This window comes from Ceratotherium simum, chromosome X, assembly GCF_057802395.1.
Source record: "Ceratotherium simum simum isolate JZ-2026a chromosome X, ASM5780239v1, whole genome shotgun sequence".
NCBI lineage: Eukaryota > Metazoa > Chordata > Mammalia > Perissodactyla > Rhinocerotidae > Ceratotherium > Ceratotherium simum.
Genome location: NC_141940.1, coordinates 4,835,587 through 4,860,509, shown reverse-complemented (window position 1 = coordinate 4,860,509; position 24,923 = coordinate 4,835,587). Strand labels below are relative to the sequence as shown.

At 43.8% G+C, this 24,923-nt stretch overlaps 1 protein-coding gene across 2 annotated transcripts in view; it reads left to right on the top strand.

Annotated features, from left to right (window-relative positions):
- The window catches only part of MTMR1 (myotubularin related protein 1), a 69,158-nt gene that overhangs the window by 21,400 nt on the left and 22,835 nt on the right, over positions 1-24,923 (top strand). Inside the window, exons 3-11 of one of the 2 annotated variants that reach the window (XM_087427535.1) lie at positions 3,901-3,976; positions 6,404-6,498; positions 6,868-6,975; positions 9,771-9,872; positions 10,441-10,524; positions 11,689-11,838; positions 12,893-13,081; positions 21,946-22,131; positions 22,577-22,783. In XM_087427535.1, coding sequence (XP_087283661.1) covers positions 3,901-3,976; positions 6,404-6,498; positions 6,868-6,975; positions 9,771-9,872; positions 10,441-10,524; positions 11,689-11,838; positions 12,893-13,081; positions 21,946-22,131; positions 22,577-22,783 — 1,197 coding nt within the window. The remainder of the gene's footprint in view (positions 1-3,900; positions 3,977-6,403; positions 6,499-6,867; positions 6,976-9,770; positions 9,873-10,440; positions 10,525-11,688; positions 11,839-12,892; positions 13,082-21,945; positions 22,132-22,576; positions 22,784-24,923) is intronic. The other variant, XM_087427536.1, reaches the window with a different exon arrangement.

Sequence of the window (24,923 nt, the reverse complement as noted above, 5' to 3'; positions counted from 1 at the left end):
ACATGCTTACTGTCTCTTTAAAAAACAACTTCTGTCCTTTCACCTGTCTGTTTGCACGTGTTTCTCTTTCTCCTCTTGCCTTTTCTTGTCCATGCACCTGGTGCTGTGCAGGAGATTCAGGAAGAACACAATGGCTACCCTTCTGAAGCTGAAGCTGATCAGGTGGCAAGTTCTACGTGTTCATCTGTTTGTAGCTACAGATCGTGTATTTAGAAGCCATTTCATACTAGATTTCTAGACGATAAGCAAATGCTTTTACCACTACAGTAGTGCCCTCCTGTCCCAGTTTGGTAGATTCCATTATGACATTATTTGCAAAAATTGGTTTATCCAACATTTTTTCAACCAGAAATTTGTTCATCTGTGCTCTCAGTTTTCCCACATAGGGTTGTTGGTGAGGTAATGAGCCTCAGTCACGACAGGATTCTGAAATGCCTTTATAAAGACTTCAAGGGAACAGACGTATGCTAAGGGTGCTCCTTGAGGGTACAGACTTGGCTTTATTCCAATTTGTGTGGTCCGTGCCCAGCACAGTACCTGGTACCTTGTAGGTATTTGTAGAAGGGGTCTATATAATTTGTATTTATTAATCAGAAGAAAAAAATCATTCATTGAGTCTTCTTGAGTGCTTACTCTTTGCTCAGTACCTCTAGACCCTCCGGAGTCTTTTAAAACAGCAGACCTTTCCCCAACGCTTATGTAGATACTCAGTATGTGGAACCTCTAGAAGAGCGTCTCCCGGGAAGCATGGCAGCCCACCCCACCCTCCCATGCTCAGCTGTGTCTTTGCCCAGCCCACCCTCCTTTGGTGACCCTGGAAGCACCTCAAAGAGCGCAATTTGCAAACCACTGCTTTTGGCCTGCAGCTGTTACAGAAACTGTCCACCCAGCAGCGTAGATTCAGGAGGTACAGTAAAGTAGTGGAGAGGCCAGGGCCGTCTGGTGGGCTGGAGCCCTTGGGGACAAATTCAGGGAGCCGGTGGGCCTGCAGCTGGACCTTCAGGGTCACCAGAACAGGCTTTGGATGAGATCATCAGAGGGAATTCTTCAACTGGGCAACACTTAGAGCAAAGGCCCTAACAGGAATGGGCGTGTTCATGAGATCAAATTACCCTCACAAGAATATTCCATTCTTTGATTATGCTGGACATGGGTTGGATAAATCAAGGGTCAAATCATGTCCTGTGCAACTTGGTAGTTGCAGTCAAAGCTTCGCAGAAGTGTAAGTCCCATCTCCTAACACCAGCTTTGTAAAGGGAATCTACTGTACTCACAAGACAACGAGCCTTTAAGAACTCTTCTCCTCTTGAATTCCTGTGCTGAAGCTAGGGGGTCTTTCCTGTGCACAATAAATGTGTATCTTGTACAAAATAAACCTTTCATGGGGAAATCTGAAGCAGTGGGATCATTTATTTGTTTTGTTCTGATGTGGCTTTTTTCATCACTTAAAAGCGTGTCCCAGACTTAATTATTATTAGTGAGAGGTTTGTCCCATCATGTCTCACCAGCACATTCATGCCTCATAAACATGTGCAGTTATTTCAAGCCAAATTGAACGTGACAGTCAGAAGAGAAGAGAGACGTTTGATCTTCCGTCTATCTTGAGAGCCTTGTATATTCTCAGAACGGTCCCAATCCACGCTGTCTCCCCTCTGCAACATTTTATTAGCTAGTCCTGGGTTGAGGCCTTTAGAGTGTTTGATGTGGCCTTGCTGTAAGGCTTCAAGTGAATCGCATTTCCCCCACCCCTTCCACAGTCAGGTGATTAGAACAGCTTGCTTTAATAAATATGTTTCAAAATAACCTGTCCCTATTTATTTTTAAATATAAGTTAAGGAATTTAAGTGTATATAATATATGATAATATTTAGCCATTAAAATAAGCTTTAACAATGGTACCATTTGAAGTAGTTTGAAACTTGGATATTGATTAAAGTAGCCTTCTCACTTTGTAACTATATTATAAAATGTCACTAGTTCAGGCAATAAATTAAAGAAAGCATATTTTCAAATTAAGGCTTCTATTAGGATTGGTGATTTTGTTAGTGTTTCTAAAACTGGACATTTAAAAGTATAAATATTGGTTTATGCTTTATTACATAAAAGATATATTTCCAAATCAGGTGTGAGTATAAAAATGACTCCATTAACCGTTCTCCACATGCCCTTTAACAGTTCTCCATATCCCTAAAAATTTTGGCTGAAAAGTATCTTAAAAGCCATTCTGGACTAAAAATTCAAACTGAATAAAATTGTCTGGAGGTAACGATGAACTCTAATCTGTATTATTTTAACCATGTGTCTTGAGAAGGAGAGAATGGACCTCGTCCTTTTGTGCCCTCCCTCTAGAACAGACATACCTTGACCAACATTTGGCATTGAATTTGCTCTTCATATTTTGACTTTTTTCCTCTCTTTATTTTATAAAATTTGATGAAACTACTATGTATAGTGTTTTTAAATTGACCTGTAAGCCCCTTTAATAAAACATATTGAAATATTCTTATAACTATTAAAAATAATTATTTTGAATTTCAATAATTTAGCTTAGAATTATAAAATATATTCATTTTTAATATTTTGCTTCACAAAATTATGCTGAAAACATAGTATTGTCCAACCTGTTTCTGGCTGAACTCTGGTGGCCTCCCGATGTTAACAGGTGTTTTTTGGAGAAAGCAGCCCCTGATCAACTAGGTACAGGAAATGCAGCATACTATAGCGCCCTCTTGCGGATTCAGTGTACATTAACATGCTAAAGACTTGACTCACTAAAAAAGTTTATTTTCTTTAACCCAGCATTTCCTAAACTTAAAAAAAAAAAAAAGACCTATTCACATCTCTTGGGAATTTAATGCTCTGTGAACCACAGCTTGGGAACTGCTGGGATTTTGAACACCTTATTCTTATTCGTGACACATTATGTCAGAGATGCCAAGGAGAAAGTGACATTTCCTTGGCAGCATGTCACAGGGTGGCAGTACCTTGGAATAGGCCCTGAGTTCAGGCCCTGGTCCCCAGCTTTGTAGTTAGAGAACACCATTTTTTCAGCTCCCCTGAGTTATCTGGCACTATTCCACCAAGCTTACAAGGGACTGGCTACTGGCTACTAGGACATTCAGAAATGTGGGCATGTATCTTTCCAGCCATCTAAGACATCCTTTTCCTAGTATCACTGTAGCCAGGAAACCTGATACCTCGTTAGCAATTTGCTTGGTGAGAGTGGCATCAGCAAAGGGTGAATTGGCTTGGGAGAAGCCTGGTGAAGACACCCTGCTCCACAGTAGTGATTGAAATACTCTTGTCTGCCAGATGAGGGTGCACTCTTGTGGTCTGGGTGGGATACACCCTGACAAGGCCACTCATCATGTCCCCCCTCCCATGCTTTGTGCAAACCCAGGGAGCTGGGCTGCAGTACAAAAGCCTAGGGCTTTACTGCCCTAAGACTCCTCCCTGGTTACTTTAATTATACTTTGGGTTTGACAAACTATCTCATAGGCTGGGCCATTTCTACATACAGCTAGCTAAGCACCCACATCTAATGTTGATTTTATTTGTGTTAGTTTCATGCTCAGAAGGTAACCTTTTCCTTGACTTTATTTCCAAATTCTGGAGGCACCTTATAATAGGTGTCTGTGTAGTGATTACAGTATCTATCTGTCATGTCAAGCCATTTCTGTATTAATGCTTTCTAACTGTGAACTTTAAATATGTGTAACAATTTGCTAGAATATGCAGTGTGGTGTCCTGTGATGCTGAGCTTTGAAATTGTCTCGTAAGGGGAGGAGGGCGTACATTGTGCATGCTTCTGTAGCCTTGTCGCAAGAGCACAGAACACCACAATTCTTCCCAGGTATACAGATGGAAAGTGAGTTTTACTCCTGTTTGATTTTTTGCCAGGCTCTAAGGGATGGAAATAAGCTGGCACAGATGGAAGAAGCCCCGCTTTTTCCAGGAGAGTCAATCAAGGCCATTGGTAAGTTTAATGAGTACACTTTGCTTATAGAGAGCCATAAAATGAAACGGGACTTTACTTGTGAGCACAGATGATGCATGTGCTGGAGATCAGCCAGACCAATTTAATTATAGGACAAATGGACTAGGCATATTCATTCTTATTAATGTCGTCATGACCTTAAGAGAGAGACGACTATAGAAGATCACTTCAAGCTCCATTTATTAGGTGGCATTACCAACAGAAGAGGGGCCTGACTTTTCCTGATGGGCTGAAGGCTGATTAGACACTGTGATGTCAGTTCACTGCTTTGTTGGAATCCTTCACTATAAGGAAAATATATCGATGGAAGATCCAGATCATATTTTAAATACAGTTTTGAGAACTTGGCAAAGAAATTTTAGTGGCTTGTAAGATTCCAGAAAGTACAATTTAAGTGCAAGAAAAGGGCATGCGTTGCCACCCTGGATTGTAAGAGCCATTCCCACATCCCCCCACCGTGGACTGCTGGGCATTTCAGCAGGTAGTCCACTGTGCCATGGGTGGTCCGGAGGGCAGCTGAGTGCGACCTTCTCACCTCACAATTGCCAAGGTTGGGTTGGACAGTCTGATTTGCTAGGCTGAGTGTTGCCTTTTTCCCTCAAAGTTCCCTCCCAAAGATGTGTGCTCCGTTGGAGAGTATGGTCATCTTGTGTCAAGAACGTTTGTGTAGCTGGGCTCTCCTACCAGGGCTTCCAGACAACTACTCCCACTGACTGTCCTGGTCTGTGGCTCTGGACCCTGCTCATTCTCACCTCGGTTTTGAGACTCTTTCTTTTTTTGGCTTCTGGAACTTCATTCACTCCTGGTGGTCCTCTGACCTCTCTGGCTGTCCTTTTTCTAGGAGTTCTTCTAGGGCTGCCTCCCTGCTGCTTTGGGAATGATCTGATTAAAATTCAGAGCTAATTATATCATGCCTCTGCTTCTTCTCCAGACAACAAACTACAAGAATTTAGAGTGAATGTGAAGAGTTTTGACACATTATACACCTGGGAAACCATCATCACAGTCAAGATAATGAACATATCCATCACCCCCCAGAAGTTTCCTTAGGCCCCTTTATAATCCCTCCCTCCTGTGCCTTCTCCCCCCTTCCTAAGCACTAAAGACTAGTTTGTATTTTCTAGAGTTTTGTAGAAATGTAATCATTTAGTAAGTTCTTCTTTTGTCTAGCTTCTTCCATTCAGCATAATTATTTTGATATTCATCCATATGGTGGCATGGGTCAATAATCTTCCCTTATTATTGCTGAATAGTATTCCATTGTATGCATACACCACAGTTTGCTTATCCATTCATCTATTGATGGATGGATATTTGGGTTGTTTCTACTATTTGGCTATTACATATAAAACTGCCATGAACATTCACGAACAGATCTTCTCTGGCCTCATGCCCCATCATCCTTTGCACCCTTTGATCCATCCACACTAACCTCCTGCAACTCGCTGACCTCTCTTTCCTCTCTTCCTTCTCCGCCTCCCCCTCTGCTTCCCTGCTGAGTTAAGTCGATCCTTTTCTGAGCTCTTATCACATCATGTCCACATGGTTATAATAGCGTTTATCAGGCTATGGTGTAATGATAGTTTTCTGTGTAGTGTCTCCTGTGGGCAGGAACCATGTCCCGTCATACCTAGAACCCCAACAGTAGAGGCTACTCAGTACATAATGAATTATAGAAAAGTTTAATGGAAGTGTTTTGAGAATTTGGCTGAAAGACATTTTTAGTACCTTTAATTATCCCACTCGGACTGGTCTGTAGCTGTGTACATTCCTGTCATTTCAATAGAATGGCACTTTGGGAAGATCGTGAAGATGTGGTATCTTTGTGATAGAGCTTCTTAACACTCATAGGAATCAAACATGTTATTGATATCGATATTAAATATGTTGGTATTAACAACAAGAAAATAAAAATTGATATGGAAGCTGATAAGGAATTTGAAGCAACGAAGTCTTTTTCCACCTCATTGATATGGTTCTGGTTTTTGTCATCTGTAAAGCAGTTTCCTTTCGAGGTGTGTAGGGGACAGAGTTTAGCTTTAGTTAGTTTTTATTAGCAGTAATTTATGAAATGGCAGCCCTGGGTCTTCAGAGTTTAATGTGTTTTCAAATGTGATTAATTTATCACTCAAGGAAGATGTTAACCACCTGGAAAAAAAAATAACAAAATGTAACTTACTATGAGGATCTTTACTTAAAACTTCATTATGTAGCAAATCAGAATTTTATGTTAACAAATAGAATGTTGTTAGAAGACTATCCATCTATATCTTTATTTAAAGTAATAAAAAATTTAAAATTGCTAGAAAACTGGAATCACAAATATATGTATTTGGAGATTCATGTTAAGATTTATTGAAACACAAGTCAACGGCAGTCGTTGCTACTTTGGGTTTTTTCTTTCAGTGAAGGATGTCATGTATATCTGCCCATTTATGGGAGCAGTGAGTGGAACCCTGACAGTGACCGACTTCAAGATGTACTTCAAAAATGTAGAGAGGGTGAGTTTTTAAAAGTGTGTTTTATTTTTCAAAACACTTCAGAAGAAAGTAAACAATAAAGAACAGGTAAAAAGCACCATGAAATCCCATCACCCTGCCGAAGGGTGGGTTTTAAGATGCACACATTTGCAGACAGATTTTGTATCTTAATGAAAAGGCTGAGAAAGTGGCACTTAACCCTGCAGGGGAATTTCACTAAAGTCCGCCATCTACTTCATAAAGCATGTTTAAAACAGACTGCAGCTTCTTATCTGGGACAAAGAGCAACTGTGAAGTAAACAAACGTGTGTTTTAAGCCAGTAAAGACTTACAATATGAAAACTCTGTGGACTGACACTGATAGGCATTCATCTTAATTTGTAAACCCAGGACCCGCATTTCGTCCTTGATGTTCCCCTGGGAGTGATCAGCAGAGTTGAGAAGATTGGTGCGCAGAGCCATGGGGACAATTCTTGTGGTATAGAGATTGTGTGCAAGGTATGGTACAAACACAAGTGGAACTGAAGGGGACAGTCAGCTGGGAACTTTTTCTGGTGCATTCTTCATGGTTTTTGGACAGTCAGAGTAATTTGTACTGTTAGTAACTCAAATGTTTTCAGGACAGAGACCTCTTCAGATCTTACATCAACCAATTCCTACCATTGTGTAAGCCGGTGAAGTAAACCTCTTCTTTCCTATTGAAGTATTCTAATTAACATGGACCTATCACCTGAGTGCTGACACTATTTGTTACATTTCAGAGAAATCAAATGGAAAACACAGATCGATATTTTTTCCAGTTTGTAATTTTAAGACTACCTTTCAGTAGATGGTCAAAGGCTTCCTAAAGGGACAACAATATTCATAAATACTGTGATTAAAATACGATTAAGTTTGTTGGCTATGTTGGGATTTTCACCCGAGCTGTGCTTATTTTGGTTTTGTACCCTTCCTCCAACAGGTTAAGTAGAAACGTGTGTGATAACTTTAATGATGACCAGTCATTTAAGAAACGCCTTAACTGATGTTTTATTCCCCATGACTTTCCCTCATGGAGTACAGTTTATTCACAACCCTACCTAGGGTACCAGGAAAGAGAGCCTGCTTGCAGGATCATCGAGGTCCCTTCCAAATTTGGGGTGTGGATTCTTGCCCATCTGTTTGCTTTGTTGTTATTGTTTTGCTGAGGAAGATTTTCCCTGAGCTAACATCTGTGCGAATATTCCTCTATTTTTAGTATGTGGGCCACCAGCACAGCATGGCTGCTAACAGAGTGGTGTAGGTCTGCACCCAGGGACCAAACCTGGGCTGCCGAAGCAGAGAGTGCTGAAGTTAACCACTAGGCCACTGGAGTTGGCCCTCTGTCTGTTTGTTTTAATCAAGTCTTTGAGGACAGCTCCCTCTGGTCAGCCCTAGACTACAGTTGAATCCACTTTTTCAAAGAACCCTTTACTTTTCCAGGTCATGAAGCTGCTGGCTTACTAGACTCCCTTTGGGCACTACATGGCAGTGCTCTCCTTTGATCAATTGTAGTTGTCCTTCTCAGGCCAGTGTTCCACGCGTGAAGCAGTGCGGAGCAATTGCAACACTTAAAGCAGAGGGTGATCGATCGGTTCTGTCATTTCCCTACTCAGAACTCTTCAGTGGCTTCCCATCATCCTTAGGCTAGAGGGGAAACCCCTTATCCAGACCCCGCCATCTAAGCCTGACTTACTTTCCTCGGCAGCTTCATCTCCAGCCACCCTCCCCTCATTGTTGCCATTCCAGTTCCTTTAGTTTCTCACACTTGCCTTGTACCATCCTCTACACACACACACACACACACACACACACACACACACACACACACACACACACACACACACACACACACACACTGGGGACTTCACACATACTCTTTCCTTTGCTTGTAACGCTTTTCTCTCCAAGCAATCCTAAATAGCAAGTCAGATCAATCAGCTACTAAGGTGTACATGTGTAGCCAGTGTAGGTTGGAGGGAGGGTGTACCAGGAAGTTATGTCACTTAGTTAGGTGTCCTGTGGCTGTTTTACTAAGATATTTTTATGGCTGGGGTGATCATTTTCTAATAGCAGCTTTAAAATGTTTTCCAGAATACTAGGGCCATGCTCCCAGCCCTCAGCTCATATCTGAGAGCCTTGCAAGGTGTGGGGTTTGTTTTTTTAAAACAGGTCATACACAATTCAAAAGGTACGAAAGCTGTGTGGAGGAAAAAGTAAGTCTCCCTCTACCCAACCCCCAGCTACCCTGTTCCACTCCCTGCGGGCACCCACTGTTCCCATTTCCACACACATCCTATGCACATAAGCATGTAGGTACAGTCTCGGAAAATGTAAATGGTTGTGTATTATTTAGACTGTTCTGCCCCTTTCTTTTCCCCTGAACAGTGTATCTTGGAACTCCTTGATATCAGTACATAAAGAGCTACTTCTTATTTTTAACAGCTCTTTAGTATTCCATTAGTTGTCCTGTAGTTCAGTTAACCAGCTCCTGTTGACAGACATTTAGGCTCTTGCCATTCTTTTGCTGTTATAAATAATATCACCACAGTAGCTTCCGCACTTCCCAAATTGCTCTTGCTTTAATTTGTTTGTGGCCATATTTATTTCGAAATTTCATGTAATGTTAGAGAAGAATGAGATTGTTGTGTTTAACTAATGGCATAGGTTTTAAAATGTTGGGGGGCACTGCTCCAGCCAGTCCCGGGAGGACGTCGCCCGGTTAGAGCCACCTCGCTGGGATGGCTCCTGCTGACTTGTGCTGGAGCTTTCAGCCAGCAGCTTGCATGACGGGTGTTTTAAGAAACTGTGATCTTAGGAAACAGCATTATAATTTCTGTAAGGAAGTCACTGAGAGCCATAGTCTTTACATGATACAGAGTCCTTGCTATGAGTACAGGGGAGAAACCTCTGTGACAGTTCTATTTTATGGGTGGTGTGAAACCTGTAATTGACACTTCTGGCAGTTTAAAGTTCACAACGGATTTTGTGGCACACCTTTAGCAAGTAAGTGCACAGGAATTGATGGCACGTCTTTCATGTATTAACCTTATGCTTGGTTCCATCTGATGAGTTTTTTTCCCCAACGCATCCCCTTTATTCCAATTTCCTCACTTTATTTTTTTTGTCTTGTTGGAGGTGTTTTTGTTAGTTGCAGCAAGATAATGTATAACATGAGAAATGAATAAAAATATTTTATCTCTTTATAGCCTAGGGTCTGTCTCACAGGTACTCAATACACGTTGAACAAATGAATTTTGCTAATTGTTTAACAGGATATGAGGAACTTGCGACTTGCTTATAAACAGGAAGAACAGAGCAAACTGGGGATATTTGAGAACCTCAACAAACATGCATTTCCTCTTTCCAGTGGACAGGTAGGTACACCAAAATAAGCCCTTAAAATTTTTTTTTATGAGGAAGATTAGCCCTGAACTAACATCCGATGCCAATCCTCCTCTTTTTGATGAGAAAGATTGGCCCTGGGCTAACATCCGTGCCCATCTTCCTCTACTTTATATGTGGGACGCCTCCCACAGCATGGCTTGGTAAGTGGTGCATAGGTCCGCACCCGGGATCCAAACCAGCAGACCCCAGGCTGCCGAAGTGGACCCCGCAAACTTAACCACTACACCACCGGGCCAGCCTCAAAATAAGCCTTTATTGTATGCCTTTGTGGCATACAAAAATTTCATGTTTAATTATTCTTTTCCCAGAGGTTTCCTTTATCGCTTTTCTCTCTATTGGTAACTAATATTAGAATATTTAAAATTTGTCAGTTGTGTGTAATGGTTAAGAAAACTGCCAATTTTTTGCTTCAAAATTTACAGATTAAAATAGGAATCTTAATACATTCAGCTCATAACTGAATGAAAAGCTTTGATATTGGGTATATGACATAGCACGGAAGTACTAACATATGTATTTTGTGTTTTGTGTATCCAGACACTCTTTGCATTCAACTATAAAGAAAAATTTCCAATTAATGGATGGAAAGTTTATGATCCAGTATCTGAATATAAGAGACAGGTAAAGTATGTTATTTATCAAACTGAAAATAATAGGTTGAGTGTCTTTTTCTTTTCTAAAAGTTTAGAAAATGTAGTGGAGAAGAAACCTTTTGAAACAAGTTGTACATAGGTATAACTTACCTGGCTGGTAGGTTCTTCATCCCAGGGATGCCCCGTTCTCCCTATGCCAAACCTTTGACTATGCCACTGTTTATTCGCCCTTTGTCCAGAGGATAAGTGGAGTACAAGACGGGTTTAAAAAGCAAATCGGCCAGATGGTCTTTATTAGATATTCTGGTATTGAGTTGATGAGTAAGGATCAGAACCAATGGCTTAAATTAGATTTTAAGTGTAGTCGGCCCTCTGTATCCACGGGTTCTGCATCAGCGCATTCTACTACAGATCAAAAGGCCTGTGATGGTTGCGTCTGTACTGGACATGTACAGACCTTTTTTTTCTTGTCATTATTCCCTAACCAATACGGTATAACAGCTATTTACATAGCATTTACATTGTATTAGGAATTATAAGTAATCTAGAGATGATTTAAAGTATACGGGAGGATGTGCCTAGGTCATATGCAGATACTATGCCATGTTATATGAGAGATTTGAGCATCCACGGATTTTGGTATCTGGGGGTCCTGGAACCAATCCCCTGAGGATACTGAGGGATGACTGTATATGGCATGACTCGTCAGTCTGATACGGTGTTCCTATACCTAGAAGGTCTTTAGTGCATTGTCAATTTCAAGACATTCCAATAAGATATTGTTTTCATGACATTTAATCTTTGTCTCTACCTTATATTTGGTATGGTGATTTATATTACTTATTTTAGACATTGTAAGAAGTTTCTCTGTCTCTAAAGTGGTATTTTCAAAAACAACACTATGCTTATTCTTTATAAAAAACATGACAAGAAATGTGTAGGACTGGGATTCTAGTATATAATTTTCATTTTTTAGTATGTTTGGAAATTCTTATGCTGCATTAGATTTTTTTAAATGGGCAGGAGATGGATTATATTAGATAAATCTATATTTAAATTTTTAAGTAGCAATGAACAACAAATTATAAGTGGATTTTAGTAGAAATTAATAAATGCATGTGGTTCATGCTTGGTCCTTTTGGAAAGTGTAAAAGTGTGCTTTTCCCACGCTTTCTTCTGTAACACCCTGCAGGGCTTGCCAAACGAGAGTTGGAAAATATCCAAAGTAAACAGTAATTATGAGCTCTGTGACACCTACCCTGCCATCATTGTTGTGCCAACTAGTGTAAAAGATGATGACCTTTCAAAAGTGGCAGCCTTTCGAGCAAAAGGCAGAGTCCCTGTAAGTAATAAACATTGTCATTTAGGTATAAGCATATACTGTATTAGATCTAATATGGAAAGAAGCAAGACATAAAAAAATCTAGTGAACAAAATGGAAAGTAGAAAGATAAGCCTAAAAACCTGAACATATCTTTGATTCTCAAGAACTGCCTAATTATATAAACATTCTGTTTTCTGTGACTCCAGCTTGTGTGGTTTCATGTTACTAAGTATAAGGCTGACTTCAGTTATGCTCTCAAAATGTAGTAGAGAGTAACAAAGGAGTAGCAAGAAAGAGTTAGCGTGCTATTGCATTAACAGTTCACATCACTGGCTTCACCTAATCATCCTAGAGAAAATACACTCTTTCTTAGATGCTGAGTGGAATGCTACAGCTGCATGGGGGACACCATTAGAAAAATGAACACAGCAGCCAGCAGGGGGGAGTTTTTTAAAAACAGCTTTAGTGAGGTATAATTGATATACCAAAACCCGCACAGGTTTAATGTATACAATTTGATGCATTTGGACATGTGTATACACCCGTGATCCTATCACCGCAATCAAGGAGGGGATGAACGTTTATGAGCCCAGAGTTTGTGGTCTGGTATACGCCTGAGGCCCTTGGCCATTGAAGGAAAATGGGAGGTTTGGGGGCATAGCTTTAGATTTTATAAGGGACTCTATGTTCACTTTGCCCTCGCCCTGCCACATAGGTCATCGTTGAGATACAAAGATGTTTTTAAATTAGGAGACAAAATAAAACTAGTCAATCAAATAGGAATGGGGCTCGATGTTAGTAATAGGTTGACTTTGTTTCTGTTTTTCTTAGAATCATAGAATTTTAGAGGTAGAAGGAGTTTTTAGAGCTCATCTAGTCAGACTTCTTCAACGGGACCCAAACATTGAGTCCCATGGTCACTATCATGTTGTGATCGGCCTGACCCTCTGACCTTTGAGGAAAAGATGCAGAAGATGCTGTGCTTGAGAAGAGAACTTGTTTTTCCTACCTGGTAATTAAGGAACATATCGTTTTAGGAATTGTACTAATATTTGTTGCTTACAAATACTAGGTGTTGTCATGGATTCATCCAGAAAGTCAGGCAACGATTACCCGTTGCAGCCAGCCACTTGTGGGTCCCAATGATAAACGCTGCAAAGAAGATGAAAAATACTTGCAAACAATAATGGATGCTAATGCACAGTCTCACAAACTTATCATCTTTGATGCCCGACAGAACAGTGTTGCTGATACCAACAAGGTACATTCTCGATAACATTACCGAAACAATGGATCTTTTCTTATGTACTCTCTGTAAATCATTATGCAGTTTGAATAGCCCATTGAATTCCTCCCTACCTAAAGGTGGAATCTTTCGGAGTACCCATAGCTATCCCTCCCTGGTGTATAGCTCTTGGGCTATGTGCAGTGTCTCAAGTGGCTTGGAATCTTGTCTCTCTCATTGCTTCTCCATAATCCTGTCTGCTGAATCAATTAAGCAAAGACCTAGTAAGAGAATTATCACCTAAGGAATCAAGTAAGTATTTTAATGAAATGATTGTGAGGCCCTTGGAAGTCCCTTTAACCTATGGAATATGGTGATTGCTTGAGTAATTCATATCTGGTCTGAAGCTCTGTTAGAATGGAGTCAACTATGTGAAACTAGGCAAATATACAAAGTTTCCGTAAATCACATGGAGCGGCAGTATCTGCAGACAGCTCCCATTTGGTCCCCACTAGCTGAAGGGGACAGGGTCCTTCATACCTAGTGACAACTATGAGGGCAGGCCTCCAGTACCCTCTCTCCAAATAGAAAAGGCTCTGAACTGGGTCATTTCTATTTCTCATGAGTGACTTTCCAACAGTGTGGGCTGCAGGTGGGCATTTGGCAGTCAGAGGACTTGGCCCCCTCCACAGGTAATTTCAGGTATCAGGAAGGTGGTGACAGCCCTTCCCATCTCATGCCTACTTGTAAAATGACACTTGGGTAATACACCTGTAATGAGCACCTGCTGGGGGCAAGGTGCCGAGGGGAGACACCAAGATGGACCCAGTGGGGTGCTCTGTATGGGAGTGTCAGCTCAGTGTGCTGGGGGAGCCGGGAGAGCCCTGCTTGTGAAGTTGGGCCAGGCTTCACGGAGGAGGCGGCCTTGGAGCTGGCTTTGCATGGTTAGCGGGAAGAGGCGGGCAGGGCCTTCTAGACAGCATGTTGAATGCCTCTCCACCAGTGTGCCAGAGCGTGTCATTCACAAGGATGGCCAGAAGGAAGACATCTCAGGGCTGGTCACCACCCCCCCCCCCCCCGGGAACCCCTCAGCAGTGCTTAGGAGGCTTTCTTTGTCCTGGCAGCTTGTGTCTCTTTCCTCAGTGATTAGTCCATTGTTGACCACAATCTCCAAAAAGCCAGCCTCCCACCTCCCCCGCCTCACTCTCGAGAGCAGACATTACCTTCTACTTTGAAGAGCAAACAAGCCATCAGACCTGCCATTTCCCCCCAAGTCCTTCAGTGCCTGCTCTGTGCCAGGCACTTGCTTGGCACTGGGGAGAGATGCATATTGAACAAGCAGGCGCACAACTGCCAAGTGGCTAGCCATGTGGCATGGGGGAACAAAGCGTGCTCTGAGAGAGTGGAGAAGGACCTGGTTGTCTGCTGCATGACCCTGGGCAGTTACCTCATCTCTCTAGACAATGATTGCCTCGTCTCTAAAATGGGAATGACGTTGCGCTGACTTCCTGGAGTGGATGTAGAGGGTAAATGAGGAAATACTGAAGGGCCTAGGGCAGTGCCTGTCTCTGAGAAAGCATCTGATTCAAGTTAGCTGTCATCGTTACTGACATTTGAGTGGGCTGTTTCATTCTCTTGACTTTCATGACATCTCACCCCCTGGATTTCTCTCTCTCTCGCCTGGCCAGCTCCATCTCCTTCGCTGGTTCCTCTCCCTCTTCCCAACCTTCAAATGACAGTGCTCCTCTGACTCAGTCTGGGGTCTCCTCTTTTCTACTTTGCACAGTCTTCCTGGGCCATCTCCTCTGATGCTATGACTTTAAACACTCTCTGTATGTGGAGTTTGACATCCAAGTTTCTATCCCAACTTGATCCTTCCTGAGGGCAAGAGGGAATTTCCATCCCATCGTCTGGTTGACATCTCCATTTGGCTGTCTCCCGGCTAACAACCTCAGCGTATCCAAATTGGCCTGAGAGGCAGGGTAGTGAGAACCCTTGGCTTTGCAATCAGTTATGCCTGGGTTTCCCTCCAGATCCTGCCACTTGGTGCTGTGTAGAACCCTGGGCAAGTTACTTAACCTCTCCATAAGCCTCAGGTTCCTCTTCTGTTAAAATGGGAGATGGCAACAGTGTCTCGTGTAGAGGGCTTAAGGAGTAAAGTGAGAAGAATGCACATAAGGGCCTCAGCACAGGGCCGGGTGCATCCTCAGAACTCAGTACAGGATGCTGATAAGCTCGCCTCCCAGGTTTCGGGCCTGGCAGGTCAATGGTGTTGGTTACTAAGATGGGGAAGACTGGGAGAGGAATAGGGCAGGGAGGAAGATGGGTAGCGTATGAGTTTCCTGAGGCAGCTGTACAAATTACCACAAACTGGGTGGCTTAACACAACACAAATTCATTCTCTCACAGTTCTGGAGGCCAGAAGTCCGAAATCTGGCAGGGCTGTGCTCCCCCTAAGGGCTCCGGGGGAGAACCCGTTCCTTGCCTCTTCCAGCTTCTGCTGGCTGCCTTGGACATGTAGCCGCAGCGCCCCAGTTCTACCTCTGTGGCCTTCTCCTCTATGTATCTCCGCATCATCTCCTCTTCCTCTTTCCTCTAAGGATACTCACGATGGCATTTAGGGCCCACCCAAGATAATCCACGGTTCTCTCTTCCTCTCAAGATCCTTAACTTAATCACATCTGCAAAGACCTTTTTTCCAAAAAAGGTCACATTCACAGTTGCCAGGGATTTGATGTGGACATCTTTTGGGGGGCATTTTCCAGGCTGCCACGGGGAGCCATCCTTCATTAGTCAGTTCCCCTCGCTCCCCATGACGTTCTACACCTCTGCATACTTCTTGTCACCACTGTGGTACTATCCCGAGGAGACAGAAAACAGAAGAAAAGCTCTGTTCACAGATGCCATCTTCTAAACATCCAACAGTGCAAGGGCAGTTTATTGTGTTTCATCCTGTGCGGAAGAGACAGAAGCAGGACACCAGATTGCATGTCTAAATGATTTTAACTATAGCAGTGGATGTGTCCAGGAAACAGACAGAGTATTTATCTGTCCACGTCCTTATTAGCTCTTCTATGTATAATATCACGTCATTCTCAAGTAGAGATAGTTTTACTTCTTCTTTTTCTATCTGGAGGCCTTTTATTTCTTCTTATTTCCTTACTCCCTGGCAAGTACCTCTAGTACAGTGTTGAATAGAGGTGGTGAAAGCTGGCATCCTTGTCTTGTTCCTAATCTTAGGGGAAAAGCTTTCAGTTTTTCACCATCCAGTGTATTAGCTGTGAGTTTTTCATACATACCCTTATCAGGTTAGGGAAGTTCTCTTCTATCCTTAGCTCGTTGAGTGTTTTTATCATGAAAAGGTATTGAATTTTCAAAGGCCTTTTCTGCATCAATTGAGATGATCATGTATTTTTTTTTCCCCTTCATTCCTTTAATGTGTATTACACTGACTGATTTTTATATGCTGACCACTGTAGTGGGTTGAATAGCATCTCCCCAAAAATTCATGTCCATCTAGAACCTCAGCATATGACTTTATTTGGAAATAGGGTCTTTGCAGATGTAATTAGTTAAGATGAGGTCATACTGGATTAGGGTAAGCCCTAAATGCAATGAATAGTGTCCTTGTAAGAAGGCCGTGTAGAGACATAGACACACACAGAGGGAAGATGGCTATGTGATGATGAAGGCAGAGACTGGAGTGATGCAGCTATAAGCCAAGCAGTGCCAAGGATTGCCGGCCACCACCAGAAGCCAGGAGACATGCCTGGGACAGATTCTCCCTCAGAGCCTCCAGAAGGAACTAACCCTGCCCACACCTTGATCTTGGACTTCTAGCCTCTGGGACTGTGAGGGAATATATCTGTGTTGTTTTAAACCCCCTAGTTTGTGGTACTTGTTTACTGTAGCCCTAGGAATCTCCTATACCCCCTTACGTTCCTGGGATAAATGCCACTTAGCCATGGTATATAATCACCTCAATATGCTGCTGGCTTCACTTTGCTGGTACTTTGTAGAGCTTCCCTTCAAGCTCATCTCCACATGATGGCCAGAGTGACCTTCTAAATGTACAGCTCTTAAATCAGGGACATCTAGATTCCTGACAAGGCCTCTACAGCCCTCCACCCATGGGTCCTTTCCTTCCTGTCTCGCCACATCTCCCAGGTCCCAGCTGTCTGTGTGAGGCTTCTTTCAGTTTCTTAAGCACATCCCAGTGTTATCTCAGAGTCTTTGCCCGCATAGCTAACCACTCCCCCATCCTTCTTATGACACTTTAAATGTGACTTCCTCAGGGAGGTCTTTCCAGATGTGCAGAGGTCTCCCTGTGCTGTGGTTCTGTGCACTTCCATTTTTCTAACCCTCAGCACACTTCAATTTCTTATTCAGGATGTGTGTAGCCATCGGCTCCATGATAGCAGGGGCTATGAGGATCTTGGGTGTACCTGGATCTGCAGAACCAGGCCATCACATAATAGCTGCTCCATGACTATGGAAGGGAGGGCAGGCTCGCTGGTGGGTTGGGGTCAGGTCGGGGTCATCTCTCAAAGTACGGTTGCCACTTAGAGGACTAATGGCAAGTAGCATTGTATGTTAATTCAAAAGTCCAGACTCTATTATGGAGGCAGTGTGATAGCACCAAGGGGTTTTAGGTCACATTTCGTCTTCAGAAAGTGAACATGGAGGGAAGGAATTTAGTTTTAACCTGTTGCATTTGAGGACCCTATGTGGGGAAGACAAAGCTCTGGAGCTCAGAAAAAGGTCAGGTTGGGGGTTGCGATTGGGGCCCAGCGGCGTGCTGGGTGGTGGTTGCAGCCTTGGGGGGAGGGGATGAAATCACCAAAGGAGTCTAGGGCTCCTGAGCAGGGGCCAAGCACCAAAGCCTCAGAAATGTCACCTGTGAAGGAAGGAGTGCTCTGAGTGGTAGGAGGAGACCCCGAGGAGGGAGGGAGGGGTCCTGGATGCCAGGAGAGGAGGAATGTCCAGGGGGAGAAGAGGAGGGGAAGGGGTGTCATAGCCCGGGCTGCTATAACAAAATACCACAGACTGGGTGGCTTATAAACAACAGATATTTATTTCTCACAGTTCAGCGCACGGCTCCCAGGCCCCAGCACCTCTCCTGGCTCCCCCTCAGCCCCAACTGTATTCACGGGCTCCTGCCCAGCTCCACCTCCTGAGGCTGTCCTGTCTCATGTCCTCCAGCCAGCACCTTGGTTCGTTAGCCCTTTGGCACCCCAGCCCAGCACAGTTCGCTTCTGCCTGCCTTTCTCATGCCTACACCCTGGGCTGCTGAACGTTCTAGGAGAATAAAAGGCTCTCAGCGCACATGCTGGAGCCACTCCAGATTCTTGCTGTCCAGCCTCAACTGGGTCCTCAGTGCAGCTGGGAAGTCCCACCCCCCCCACCCCAGTCTCCCCAGGGGCCGTTTCAGCCCCTTTGTGACTCTTTTCTAATGTATGACCCTGCCCCACCCCCTTCATGGTCAACAGCTGACCTTGTTTCCTTCTGCACAGAGAACAAACCAACCCTCAAACAGGAAGTCCCTCCCCTTCTGCCACCATACTGGGAGACTAACTCCTGCTTCCTGTTACAGTGGGAGGGGCGGCCTCCTCCCTGTGCCTTGTATGCTACCCCCAGCCTCCCCTGCCTGCTCAGTTATCCCTTTTCCCTCTCTAAGATCTTTGTTCTTTCCCATCTATGCAAATAAGCCCTCCCTCAGATCACTGTCACTGTCCCCTCCCAGCTAGCACCATTGTTCTTCTGCCCTGTGCAGACAGACTTCTTGGAGGAATTGTCTCCTTGATACCCCTAGGTGCTCACTGCCACTCACTCACCCCTTCAACCATGCAAAACTAGCTCCCATCCCATCTCTTCCCAGACTCTTCTTGATAAGGTCATCAAGTACTTTCGTGTCTTGAAATCCAGTGTGTATTTTTCAGTTCTTATTTTCTTTGACCTCGCGAGCTTTTGACATAGTTGAGTACCTTCTCCTTTTCAAAATACTCTTTTCCCTTTTTTCTTTCTCTGGCTGCTCCTCTCAGTCTCTTCTGCTTTATGTTCCTTGAATGTTGGCCTTCTTCAGGCTTCCAGCCTTATCTTCTCTCCTCACGTTACACACTAACCTTGAGTACCATACGCCATACCTCTGTCCCCCAATAGTCATCCATATGCCAGTGACTTCGTACTGATATTCACAGCTCAGACCTCTTGTCTGCACTCCAGACCTGTGCGTCCCGCTGCCTGCAGACATCTCCACTTCAGCTTCTCACAGGCATTTTATGCTCACTGTACTCAAAGCCGAACACTCTGTTCCTTCTCCAATAGTCTATGTCTCAGTAACTGATACCATCTCTTGGGTTGCCCAGCCCAGAATCACGGGTGTCACTGTCACCTCCTGTGCTACCCACTTCCATTGCCCCAATCAGCCGCCATATCCTGCCTGTTAAATATCTCAAATCAGATGTGTCTCTGTGCTCTGCTGCCTCCACCATGATTCCTTCAGCCGGATGACTACCTGGCTCCGAGCTGGTCTCCCTGCAGAAGGTCCCACCCTCCTCCAGTCCCTTCTGCCCAGTGGAGCCAGCGATGATTCTAGAGTGCAAGTCTGACTGAGCCCTCCCCACACTCCTCAGCAGTCTGACCCCTCCCTCCCCCTTCCCTGTGCCATCCAGCCCCTGGCTGCTCTCTGGCCTCATCGCTTGCTGCCCTCACCACTGCCCTAGTGTTCTCTCTGCTGAACTTCTTGCTGGCCCCTCAGGAGGCCACATCCTTACCCATCTTTGGGCATCTACACACAATGACCTCTCTGCCTTGTGTGTTCTTGACCTTCCTCCCCACGGCAAAGCTTTCCTGACTTGTGTTCTCTTCTCTGTGTAGATGTCTCTTCTGTCCCCCCGGCAGCCTCCCAGGTCTGGCCGTGTAGTCTCAGCACACCCCGTGCTCTTCTGCCCCCTGTGCTGCACTGGCACCTCTCCTCACCTGCCTACCCCACCAGATTTTGAGTGCCTAGACGACCAGGGTCTCTACCTCTTCATAACTGTCGCCCCAATATTTAGCTCAGGGCCGAGCATTAATATCCACTCGGTAAATGGTTGGAGACTAAAGGAAGGGTGCGGTCTTTGGGTTCACAGATGCACTTATTATTTTTCATTGAGATAAAATTCACATAACATAAAACTCACCAACTGTCACCACTGTCTAATTCCAGAACACTTTCATAGCCCCAAATGGAAATCCTGTGCCCATTGGCAGTCACTTCTCATTCTCCCCTCCGCTCCCCTCAGCCCCTATCAACTTCTAATTTACTTTCTGTCTGAAGAGATTTCCCTGTTCTGAACATTTCATATAAATGGAATCATACAATAGGTGGTCTTTTGTGCCTGGCTTCTTTGACTTAGTGTAATGTTTTTAAGGTTCATCCATGTTATAGGCTGTATTAGTACTTCATTCCTTTTTAAGCCTGGATAATATTCCATTGTATGGAGAGACCACGTTTTGTCTTTCCATTCATCCATTGGTGGACATTGGGGTTGCTTCCACCTTTTGCCTGATGTGAACAGTGCTGTTGTGCTCATTCATGTGCAAGGTATTGTTTGAATACCTGTTTTCAGTTCTGTGGGAGTGGAATTACTGGGTCATATGGTAATTCTAAGTTTAACTTTTTGAGGAACCACCAAACTTTTTTCCACAGAGACTGCACAATTTTAATTCCTACCAGCAATGTATTATGGTTTCAGTTTCTCTACATTCTCATCACATTCTCATTCTCTCACACTGTTAATGTTGACTTCTACAAAATAAAAGCTAATTATAGAACAGATTTTGTTATGAGGTTACCAAGGGGTGAGCCATATCTCCCTTCTTTGTTACATTTGCATTTTATTTTACTTAAATTTCTTAAATAAATCTCCTTGTTTGAGATTTACAAATTGCTTCATTATACAGAAATTTTATGGTAGTACAACTTTTTCTATTCAGATAGATGGCACTAACAGAACCTTTTTAAACCTAATTTGCCTTGAGTAAGATCCAATTGTTAATGGTTTAAAAATTGATGATGGGTGATGGAGGATTGTTATGGGTTGAATTGTGTCTCCATTAAAAATATGTTGAAGTCCTAACTCCTGGTACCTGTGAATGTGGCCTTATTTTGAAATAGGGTCTTTGCAAATGTAATCAAGTTAAGATGAGGTCATATTGAATTAGGGTGGGCCCTAATCCAATCTGACTGGTGTCCTTATAAGAAGAGAAGAGACACAGACAAAAAGAGAAGGCCGGGGCTGGCCCCTGTGGCTTAGCGGTGTGCGCGCTCCACTACTGGCAGCCCGGGTTCGGATCCTGGGCACGCACCGATGCACTGATTCTCCGGCCATGCTGAGGCCGCATCCCACATACAGCAACTAGACGGATGTGTAACTATGACATACAACTATCTACTGGGGCTTTGGGGGGAAAAAAAAAGGTGGACGATTGGCAATAGATGTTAGCTCAGAGCCGGTCTTCCTCAGCAAAAAAAAAAAAAAAATGAGAGAGAAGGCCATGTGATGATGAGGCAGAAATTAGAGTAATGTATCTATAAACCAGGAACACCTGGGGCCACCAGAAGCTGGAAGAGGCAAAAAAGGATCCTCCTCAAAAGGGTTCTGAGGGAGCACGGCCCTGCCAATTCCTTGACTTTGGACTTCCAGCCTCCAGAACTGTGAGAGAAGAAATGTCTGTTGTTTTAAGCTACTGCTTGTGGTACTTTTTTCCAGCAGCCCCAGGAAACTTGTACAAGGATGTAGGAGGTTTATTATAAGCAGATGAGTTTGTTGCTTCTTTAATGGTCTCTATCTGGTAACACTAGAAAGAATGGAAAAGTTAACTCAGATGAAGTGATGTATATCTTATGTTTTTCACAGGCAAAGGGTGGAGGCTATGAAAGTGAAAGTGCTTACCCCAATGCAGAACTTGTGTTCTTGGAGATCCACAACATTCACGTGATGAGAGAGTCACTACGGAAATTGAAAGAGATCGTGTACCCTTCCATCGATGAGGCACGGTGGCTGTCCAACGTGGATGGGACACATTGGCTGGAGTATATAAGGGTAAAGAGGGCCAGTCCTTTACATGCTTTCTGGTTAAGATTTCTCTGCATCTGTGCCATAAACCCTTCTGTCTATCCAAGTGGTTTCTCAACATTGCAAATAAGCACATCTTTGCTGTGTACTTGGGCTTTCAGAGTTTCCATAGGCAGTATCCAGACTGCGGTTTGTTGAGAGGCTTTTGTGACAAAATAAAAAGGGATAATGCTTGCCTCAGATCAGGTTTTTAAAGCACTTTGTGGCCCTTTAATAAAGACCCCTATTTACTGCTTTAGTTTTTCTTAGTGTGAGTTTTTCTTCCCCACGATACTAATGTTTCCTAGTGACTCTCAGTTGATTGCGTTCTTGTTTGGTTTATTGACCGGAACTTCCAACATTCTCCCCAGAATTATTTTTGCTGTAATAGAAATTAAATGTTGCTTGATCTAATGTGCCTTCTTTTCTGAAGATGCTTCTTGCTGGGGCAGTAAGAATTGCTGATAAAATAGAATCTGGGAAAACTTCGGTGGTGGTGCATTGCAGCGACGGTTGGGACCGAACAGCCCAGCTGACGTCTCTGGCCATGCTGATGTTGGACAGTTATTACCGTACCATTAAAGGATTCGAGGCTCTCATAGAAAAGGAGTGGATAAGCTTTGGACATAAGTTTGCACTGGTAAGTGGAGACGGCGAGGTTCATGCTTGACTGTTTTGCTCTATCATACACACGTGCGTATCATGCATAACATGCAGGCACACACGCTGAGGCTTTCCGCTCTGTATCAGACCTGAATCGCCATAATAGAATACCATGGACCTCAGCATTGTATATTCCTGGTAGGGAATTCTATTTATTTTTGTAGTGTAGGTATGCCTTTTTTTTTTTTTAAATTGAGGTAAAATTCATATAACATAGAATTACCCATTTTAAAGTATACAGTTCAGTGGCGTTTAATACATTCACAGTGTTGTGCAACCATCACCTCTATCTAGTTCCAAAACATTTTCATCACTCTAAAAGGAAACACCATACCTATTAAGCAGTCACTCCCATTCCCCCCTCCCCTAGCCCATGACAACCACTAATCTGCTTTCTGTCTCTATGGATTTGCCTATTCTATGTACTTGACATAAGTGGAATCATACAGTATTTGTCTTTCGTGTCACTGGCTTATTTCACTAAGCATGATGATTTCAAGCTTCATCCATGTTGTAGCATATATCAATATTTAATTCCTTTTCATGGTTGAATAGCGTTCCATCGTATGTATATACCACATTTTGTTTATCTGTTCGTCTGTTGATGGGCACTTGGATTGTTGCCACCTGTCGGCTATTGTGAATAATGCTGCTATGAACATTGGTGTATAAGTTTTTGCCATACGAAGTGCCACAGACTGGGTGGCTTAAACAACAGAAATTTGTCTCACAGTGCTGGAGGCTGGAAGTCCAAGATTGCGATTGTGGCAAGGTTGGTTTCTTCTGAGGCCTCTCTCTTTGGCTTGTAGATGGCTGTCTTCTCTCTGTGTCGTCATGTGGTCTTCCTTCTGTGCAAGTCTGTGTCCAAATTTCTTCTTCTTATAAGGACACCAATCAGACTGGATTAGAGCCCACCCTAATGGCCTCATTTGAACTTAATCACCTCATTAAAGGCCCTATCTCCAAGTATAGTCACATTCTGAGAAATGGGGGTTAGGGCTTCAACATACAAATTGGGTGAAGGGGATACAATTCAGCCCATAACAGCCTGCTTTCACGTTTGGGTATATACCTAGGATTGGGATTGCTGGGTCATTTGGTAGGGCATTCTTGGGTTGCCATTTGTGTTTTAGTCCAAATGGCAGCTAATTCCTGGTCTATCTGGGCCGTTGAACCATTGGGGATTTGTCTGAACGTTGCACTGAGTTGGAATACTCCTGAAGCCCCATTCACACTGACTAGTGGAAAGCAGGCAGATGGGCAGTGGGAGACCTTCAGTGGCTCCCACCATCGGGGCACCAAGTGCATGCAGTGTGCCCACACTGTTGAGGACGAGAGGGAAGGGCAGGTCCACAGCCTCTGAGCCGCATGCCCTTTGGGAGCTGTTGTCAGATCCTTGGACACATCCCTTCACTCTCTGTGCCTTGGTGTCCCTTCTGAAATGGAGTATTGTGCAGGGCTCGGGGAGTGGGGGAGGAATGAGTTTATATGTGTCAGGTGCTTAGGACAGTGCCTGGCCCAGGCTGTGTGGGTAAGTTTTAGCTCCTGTTATTACGTTAAACATTATCATGACCTCCTTTGTTGCTAACCCCCTCAGCACAGGCTGGGCTCAGTGGGGAGGAGAGAGAGCGTGGAGTCTTCCCCAGTGTTTGCACCTGGCCCTCTCTGAAGACTGAGAGGCAATTCTCTTCCACCTTTCCACCCTAAACTGTGTCCTGGGTGAAAGAAAGCTGGTAGGGGCCCTTTACTAAAAGGGCAGTGGTAAAGGCCATCTATTGAGAGGCCAGTGACGGCAGCACACGCCACACATCAGGGCATGCCCACAGCACTCTGCTCCCATCCCTACTTACTAACGCTGGGCCTCACCAAGGTGATAAGATCATAAGATTCGTATTGGCCTCAACTTACTGAGCGCCACTGTGTGTCCAGCACTGTTACATGTATCATCTGGTTTAATCCTGTAACGACCCTGTGAGGCAAGTATTATCGTTGACAGATGGGGAAACTGAGGTTTCAAGAGTGAGTTATCTACCCAAAGTCACCCAGCTAGTTAGGTTGGAGCCAGCATTTAAACAGTGGTTTCAAGCTTGCAGCCACCCACCTGTTGGGTCCCTGTA